The sequence below is a fragment of the Pelodiscus sinensis genome, chromosome 2 (genome assembly GCF_052426305.1).
Source record: "Pelodiscus sinensis isolate ZL-2025 chromosome 2, ASM5242630v1, whole genome shotgun sequence".
Taxonomy (NCBI): Eukaryota; Metazoa; Chordata; order Testudines; family Trionychidae; genus Pelodiscus; species Pelodiscus sinensis.
Genome location: NC_143053.1, coordinates 2,467,470 through 2,475,713, shown reverse-complemented (window position 1 = coordinate 2,475,713; position 8,244 = coordinate 2,467,470). Strand labels below are relative to the sequence as shown.

The 8,244-nt window shown below is 60.6% G+C and overlaps 1 protein-coding gene across 1 annotated transcript; it reads left to right on the top strand.

The window, feature by feature from the left end:
• Positions 1 to 2,974: 2,974 nt before the first annotated feature.
• Positions 2,975 to 7,878, top strand: SCRT1 (scratch family transcriptional repressor 1). Its single transcript, XM_075916841.2, has 2 exons — positions 2,975 to 3,101; positions 4,325 to 7,878. Exons 1-2 carry the CDS (start codon positions 2,987 to 2,989, stop codon positions 5,044 to 5,046), a joined length of 837 nt encoding a protein of 278 aa, XP_075772956.1. The 5' UTR covers positions 2,975 to 2,986; the 3' UTR covers positions 5,047 to 7,878.
• Positions 7,879 to 8,244: the final 366 nt, after the last annotated feature.

The following is an 8,244-nucleotide window of genomic DNA, read 5'->3' as shown; positions in this document are numbered from 1 at the left end:
GCGCGAGAGAGATGGGGAGTGATTGTGGGGGGATATGGGAGGTGTGTGTGTGTGTGAGAGAGAGAGAGAGAGATGGGGAGTGTTTGTGGGGGGTATGGGAGGTGTGTGTGAGAGAGAGATGGGGAGTGTGTGTGTGTGTGTGTGTGATGGGAGGTGTGTGAGAGAGAGATGGGGAGTGTGTGTGTGTGTGATGAGAGGTGTGTGTGTGTGTGAGAGAGAGAGAGATGGGGAGTGTTTGTGTGGGGGGGTATGGGAGGTGTGTGTGTGTGTGTGTGAGAGAGAGAGAGAGAGAGAGAGAGAGAGAGAGAGATGGGGAGTGTTTGTGTGGGGGGGTATGGGAGGTGTGTGTGTGTGTGTGTGTGTGTGAGAGAGAGAGAGAGAGAGAGAGAGAGAGAGAGAGAGAGAGAGATGGGGAGTGTTTGTGTGGGGGGGCATGGGAGGTGTGTGTGTGTGAGAGAGATGGGGAGTGTGTGTGTGTGTGTGATGGGATGTGTGTGTGTGTGTGTGTGTGTGAGAGAGAGAGAGAGATGGGGAGTGTTTGTGTGGGGGGGTATGGGAGGTGTGTGTGAGAGAGAGATGGGGAGTGTGTGTGTGTGTGTGATGGGAGGTGGGTGTGTGTGTGTGTGTGTGTGAGTGAGAGAGAGAGAGAGAGAGAGTTTGTGTGCTGCTCTGTTTTCTTTTAGACCTCCTCCTGCCAACAGACTCGCACGCGGGTCCTATGCGTCTGCGGGCAGAACAGCACCTCTGTCCGGACACACCTGCCACGCGTGGGAATGGGGCCAAATCCCAGCCCCGGCCTGTCCCGCAGAGCCAGCCCGGCTGGGTGTGTGTGTCCCATTTGGCCCGGGTGGCTGCAGAGCCCGGCTCGGCTGGGGGTCCCGTTTGGCCCGGGTATCTTCAGGGCCCGGCTCGGCTCGGCTGGGGGGGGGGTCCCATTTGGCCCGGGTAGCTTCAGGGCCCGGCCCGGCTCGGCTGGGGGGGGGGTCCCATTTGGCCCGGGTGGCTTCAGGGCCCGGCTCGGCTGGGGGGGGGGGTCCCATTTGGCCCGGGTGGCTTCAGGGCCCGGCCCAGCGCGGCTCGGCTCGGGGGTCCCATTTGGCCCGGGTGGCTTCAGGGCCCGGCCCGGCCCGGTTCGGCTCGGCTCGGGGGTCCCATTTGGCCCGGGTGGCTGCAGGGCCCGGCCCGGCCGCGGGCCGCCGAAGTGACACCAACTCCGGGCGCGAACAATGGCGCGGCCGGGCCCGAGCTGACGGCTAATGAGGGACATATGTCTCCGAAAGGAATCGCGGGGCGAGAGGGACCTTCTGCGCCCCTGCGCGCCTCATTAGCATGAGCCGCACGCCATTGGCCAGGCCGGCGTGATGTCAGAGGGTGACTTGTAAACTTCAGGCGACTGCGGATTGTTCGCTTGGTTGCCGTCCCACCCGTCTGCTGCGGGTAAGGCGGGAGGGTGGGAAATCCGAAGCAAGTCCCGGCTCCCGAGGCGCTGAGGTCCCCAGAGCTCCGGGCAGGGGAGCAGAGCGGCAGGGATCACACGGGCATTCACGGGACGAGCAAAACCAGCCCGGAGGTTTGGCTCGATTCCCGGGAGGAGGCGCCTCCCCACGTGCGGGGCAGAGAGTGAATAGGGGCTCACAGCATGGATGGAGGGGTGTCTCTGACCACCCCCACTGCACAGCTAGGGGAGTGGAGGCCTCTGGGCCAGGACTAGGAGCCAGCAGTGCTGGTCTACATCCCCCTTGTTCTAACCGCTAGGCGGTGCTATTTTCGTGCCCAGGAGGCCTGCCTGCTCTATAACCACTAGGCCACACTCCCCTCCTAGAATTCTGAAAGGACCCAGGAGCCCTGTCTTCGCCTCTGCTCTATAACCACTAGGCCACACGCCCCTCCTAGAGATCTGAAAGAATCCCGGAGTCCTAACGCCCAGCTTTTGCTCTAACCACTAGACTGCACTCATCTCCTAGGGGGCGGGGTAGAACCCAGGAGCCCTGGCTCCAACCACTACACCCCACTGCCTCCCCAAGCCAGATGGAGCAAAAGGACGAGCCAGCTTGGCACTTTCCTCATTAAAAAGTGAGCATGTCGCTTTTTATTGCATCCCAGAGACCACAGGTCCTCGTTATCCTCCTACCAATAAATCAAATAAATGGAGGGGGGGTTTGCAGGGCCTCTCATTAGATCTGGCCACGCTCGCGAAGCGGTCCCTAGGCAACCTGCCTGAGCGCGGGGGGAGGGTATCAAACACGGGGGGGGGGGACTCAACAGGGCACCCGGCCTCCCCCCTGATTTTCTCCCCTTTTTGATCTCACTTGCAAAAAGCCCGGGCAGGAGGCGACTCACAACAGCGTCACTAAATCATCTCGTCTCACTGCTGTTCCCGGGAGATTTTTTTTTTTGATGGATTAAATTAAGCGCTTCCATTTCCGTCCACCACCTGATCGCTGCATTATAAACCCAAACAGCTGATCCGAGAGTCTTCAGAAATTCGGGACCCGCTGGGGCGGCTGCGGCAGGGCTGGGAGCTGTCCAGTGCTGAACGCAGCCCCGCGCCGAACAATAAGCATTACAGCACACGGCGCAGGCGGGGCGGCCGGGCGCACGGGCTGGGAGCCGCTCGCCAGCGCTGGGAGCTGTCCAGTGCTGAACTCGCAGGCGATGCCGGAGGAGCCCGCTGGATTTCGGTAACCCCTGGCGCTCAGGGCGGGCGCTGGAGCCGCGCTGGAGGGCGCCAGACCGGCCTGGGAAGCCAGCCGCCTGCTCGGGTGTACAAAGCAGCCGTCCCCGGGATTGCACACGGCTTGGAACAGCACGTCCGAGCAAGCAAAAAAAACCAACAAACCAGAGCAAGCCATAAAGCCAGAGCGCGCCGGGATATTTTTCTAACTGCGGTTTTGTAAGGGATTTTTTTGTGGGTACATTGCTCCCCCCCCCCCCGCCAGCTGCCCCAGCCGCCCCCCCCCCCCCGCTGCGGCCGCGCTCAGGAACCATGCCAAGATCTTTCCTGGTCAAAAAGGTGAAACTGGATGATTTTTCCTCAGCTGAGCTAGAGACCTCGTACGGCAGATCCAGAGCGGACTTCAGCTCCCGGCTCCATGACAAGGGTAAGAGCCGCTGCCGTGGGGGCCTGCGAGGGGGGCAGGAGGGAGACTGGGGCATCCCGTGCCCGGTGTGGCAGGGCCCCGCGGCCTGCGCTGGGGATGCGCTGCGCTCAGGGCGCACATTCCTCCGAGCAGCCGCCTCCTTCCCTGGAATGCAGCCTGCGCCGAGCCATATTGAGCCGGGGGCTGCTGCTCAGAGGTTGTTGACTCTGCACATTTTCATGCAGCCCAATCGCTCTGTTCCTACAACGGCACTAAATTTAGACCTTGAAAAAAAGAAGAAGGTACCAAGGCGGTGCAGGGGTGTGTGTGGGGGGGTGCACAGTGCAGGAGCGGCGGGGGGGGAGGGGTCGAAATGTACCGAGGCAGATTTTGTGTGTTGCTTGGAAGGCCCTTTTGTCTGCCCATAGACAAGTTCAAGGACAACTGTTAGCAGCCTCGGGGCTCGTGCGCGCTGGGGGCTGCCTCGTGGCTCGCGCTGGCCCATTCATTGTGCACGCTGCGAATAAGCCGCTGGGTAGAAAGTTCCCCTGGAAAGGACCCAGGCTCCGGGAACCCCCTCCCCTCCCCCCAGCCATGGCGCGGGTCTGAGAGCTCCTGCCTTGCGGGGTGCTGCTCACACCGCTGGCGCCGGGCGCTTGCAGCACGTCTGCAGCGTGTTGCATAATGGGGAGCAATTGTGCTGAAGCGGGGCTTTTATTTATTTATTTATTTATTTATTTATTTATTTATTTATTTATTTATTTGGCAATGACGGCGAGATCCTGTCCCGGGCCCGGCTCGTCCGCCGGACTGACCTTGAGTGTTCCCCCGCGAGGAAGGGGTCACCTCTGCGGGGCTTTTCGGGGGGCGGGGGGAGGGGCGCCGCCGCACCTCCCTGCCCTTCCTCGCCGGGGATTCAAAGGAATCTTAATGAGCGTTCGGCGCGGCGGTCCCCAACCTCCCTCTCTCCTCCCCGCGCGGGCGGAGCGAGAGGGGAGCTCGGCGGATGCTGAAGAGGGTGGATGGGGTGGGGGGAGGTTCGTACAACGCCAGGGCCGTTAGCAGAGCGCGGGGAGCCGGCTCCGCTCTCGGCACTTCCCGGGGAGCCGGCTCCCCGCCGCGGGCAGCTGGCGGGGGTACCTTGTTGCGCTTGCTAGCCACGGAGCTCCCCGGCTCCCATGCCCCGGCCCCTCCCTGACTGACCCAGCCTCTCCTTGTCTCTGCCCCCGCCCGGCCCCCCGCAGCAGGGTACATCAGCGACTACATCACCCCGGCGGTGTATGAAGGCGAGAGCGCCCTCAAAGTGCCCTCCCCCGACCCGATCTACCCGGGGGCGCACGGCGACTATGGCGCGCCGGACTCGGAGCCGCCCGACAGCCCGCACTCGGAGATCGCGGCCGGCTACATCAACGGCGATGCGGCGGTGAGCGAGGGCTACGCCGTGGACGCCTTCTTCATCACGGACGGGCGGTCGCGGCGCAAGGCGGCCAGCGGGGCGCGCAGCCTGCAGCGGCACCGGTGCAGCGAGTGCGGCAAGACCTACGCCACCTCGTCCAACCTGAGCCGGCACAAGCAGACGCACCGCAGCCTGGACAGCAAGATGGCCAAGAAGTGCCCGACGTGCGGCAAGGTCTACGTGTCCATGCCGGCCATGGCCATGCACCTGCTCACCCACGACCTGAAGCACAAGTGCGAGGTGTGCGGCAAGGCCTTCAGCCGGCCCTGGCTGCTGCAGGGCCACATGCGCTCGCACACGGGCGAGAAGCCCTTCGGCTGCGCGCACTGCGGCAAGGCCTTCGCCGACCGCTCCAACCTGCGCGCCCACATGCAGACCCACTCGGCCTTCAAGCACTTCAAGTGCAAGCGCTGCAGCAAGACCTTCGCCCTCAAGTCCTATCTCAACAAGCACTACGAGTCGGCCTGCTTCAAGGGGGCCGCCCCCCCGCTCAGCCCTAGCGAGACCTGACCGGGGGCGCCCCCCGACGGGGCCCTCCCCCTCCGAGCGCCCTCCGGGAGCCCTTCCCCCGAGCCCCGGCGGGGCCCCCTCCGAGCGCCCCCTCCCCAGCCCTGGCGGGACCCCTTCCGAGCACTCCCCTTCCCCTCCGGGAGCCCCTTCCCTGCGCCCCGGCGGGCCCCCCTCCGAGCGCTCCCGGCCCTAACGGGCTCCCCTCCGAGCGCCCTCCGGGAGCGCCTTCCCCAGCCCTGGCGGAGTCCCCCTGGCTCCCTCCAATAATCTCTGGGAGACCCTCCTCTTCCATCCCTGACGGGCCCCCACCAAGCACTCTCCGGGATCCCCTCCTCCTCCATCTCTGGCGGGGTCCCTCTCCCCCCGTCCGAGCGCTCTCCGGGATCCCCTCCTCCCCCCATCCCTCACGGGGCCCCCTCCCAGCACTCCCCATCCCTGGAAGGGTCCCCCCTCCGAGAATCTCCCACTCCGTCCCTGGCGGGGTCCCCTCCCCCTCCGAGAATCTCGGGGAGCTCCTCCCCATCCATCCCCGGAGGGGTCCCCCACCCGAGCACTCTCCGGGAGCCCCTGCCCTCTCCCGTCCCTGGAGGGGTCCCCTCCCCCACTTCTCAAGCACTCTCTGGGACCCCTCCCCCACCTCTCCGATCCCTTTCGGGGTCCCTCCTCCCCGCCTCTCTGGGACCCCCATCCCCATCTCTCTAAGCCTTCTCTGGGAGCCCCCAATCCTCCTCGGGGTCCCCCCGCATGCCCAGCCCCCAACTCCAGTACAGAGCACAGCAACCGAGCCCCCCCTGGAAACTGACTCAGATCCCGCCTGCTCCTCCTCGCAGGGACCTTGGGACCTGCCTCTCCCTGCCGGCCGGGAACCCAGCCGCGAGGGCAGCCCCCCCTCCCCCCCTCGGCTTTTGCTTTCAAAGGCTTCAACCTTTTGTGAAGCGAAGAAGGAAAAACACGAAAAAAAAAGAAAAAGAAAAAACAAACAAACTCGCACTCCGCAGCCAATGACCACAAAGTGTCCGCCTGCAAAGGTAAAACAATACTGAATAATTCATGAGCGTGAGTCTCTTGGGTACCTTTTTTATTTGATTCATTTTCCACAGGGTGTGGTTTTTTTTAGTGTCTCTTTTACACAAATGTCTGAGTTGATTTCTTATATATTTATTTCGCAGATTTTTTAAAAGATATATCTCTATAGACACTTGGGGGGTCTTCCCCCCGTATTTATTTCTGTATTTATGTTCGGGACGCTCCCGGCTGAATTTATTTATTTGCCATTTCTTTATTCCACAATGAGTTGCACGGTTGTTTACTTCCAACCTCCTCTCCGTTGGTTGCCAATATCTCCTTACTATGCCAAAGTCTTCGTCACTTTTTTGAAGAAGAAAAAAAAACCGAACCGACTTTTTTCGTTGCCACCCTTTCTAACACTTTGAATTGTTTGCATGCAAAAAAAGGAAAAAAAGTATTTAAATCTATGCCAATTTTATGATGCTTTGGATTCTGGGTTGAGTTCTTGGGTTGTTTATTTGTTTGCCAAACTTTTAGATAGTATATCTGAGGGCAATATGTCTCCTTAGGAGTCCAATACTGAAACTTATAGAGCAATAATTAACGTAATGCATGTTATTTTTAAGACAAATAGTATTACTGAGAAATCAGGTACATTTTAATCCAATATTCTTAATAGCAACGAATATCAGGGACTATGCCAATGTAGTGAAATAGAATATATGCCGACTCTTCCTTCTCTTCTACTGTATGCACTGCCTGCCTTTGACTTCATTGTAGATGTAGGATTAGAGGCTTGTGGCGTGAGCCAGGGGGACACTGCAAGCGACGATCTAGTGACCTTTTTCTAGCAGATCTTGAAGGAACATCCACCTTGGCTTGAAGGACTTTTTATTTGTAAAGATTTCCAGCATCCGGGGACTATTACCTAGCTCTCCTCTGGCAAGCTGTTCGGAATTTCTTCCCCCCGCCCCCCGCACACTCGCCCCCGGCCCACAAAGAACTAACACACGCCCCCTCGGGAGGCAAACATGCCATCACCTTCTTTGGGAAAAGCCACGTGGATGCCCCTGCTCTTTTTACCTATCCAGCACTTCCTCTTTTAGTCTTTCCATTTGATGAATAACTTAAAGCAGCACAACATAAAAAAAAAAAAGAACCTTACTAGAATTCAGGTAGAAGGAACTTGTATTAGCTAGACCTCTGTTTTTTGTACTTATTAAAAAAAAAGGGAACTGTATATTGCAAGAATGCCTTGTAAATACCATTTGGAAATTTACATGATTTTTACAAGCTGTAAAGAATCTAAACCGGTTTCTGGAGACTTTTCCCCGGGAAAAAAAAAAGTTTTTTGGAGCCAGTATTTGAATGATGTCCCAGTAAAGCACAATGGCACCAGGCCGCTCGGCGCACTTCACAATAAAAAGAAAACAATATAAAATGGACAATGGAGAGAGGGTTTTTGTTTGGTGCTTTGTTTTTAGCCGCTTCTTGCGCAGGGGCCGGTGATAACCCCGGGAGGGGGGGGATGTGATCCCCCCCTTTCGCTCTCAGCTGCGGGTAGGAGCAGCAGGTCTGAGGGGTCTCGGAGCCCCCCCACCGCGCATTTGCAAGACCTGCTACCTCAGCAGAACCGGAGCGAGCTGGAACCAAATTCTGCCAGCCGGCCTGTTGGACTTGCGGGGGAAGGACCCGCCTTGAACTGCCGGCTACCCGAGAGCCCCTGGCGGGAGAGTCCCCGCGCGTCCCGGAGCCCTGCTCCGTGCGCCCCTCCCCGCCTGCCGCTCGCGTCCGGGCTCCATCTTAGCGAGCCCGCCACACAAAGGCGATTCCCGGCCTGGCGGAGCGGCCCGGGCGCCTGGGGGGCGCTACCTGCCGGGAGAACAGCAGCTGCTCGCCCGGGATGCCCAGGGACCCGGCGCGCGGCTCCGAGCCAAGGCGTTACCGGCCCGAGCCCCGACAGGGCTGGCGGCGCAGGCCGATGTGTCACGGGGCGGCCCCGCAGCACAAAGGGGCCGGCGCGACCCCGCGCCTCTCTCCGCCCCCCGCCCCGCCCCCGGTCGCAGGCCCGGTATTGTTCTGCCGAACAAAGCGGCGCTCGGGCTGGGGCCAGCGGGGGGCCTGGACCCGCCCGGCTCAGCGGCCCCGGGCGCTCCCCGCGGCTCCGCCCAGGCGCTACAGGTCCCGGCC

What these genes read in the sequence shown, in the direction of transcription:
- SCRT1 (XM_075916841.2), top strand. Translation starts at nt 2,987, where the DNA reads ATGCCAAGATCTTTCCTGGTCAAAAAGGTGAAACTGGATGATTTTTCC. An exon ending in CTCCCGGCTCCATGACAAGG is followed by an intron (nt 3,102 to 4,324) that starts GTAAGAGCCGCT and finishes GGCCCCCCGCAG; the next exon opens with CAGGGTACATCAGCGACTAC.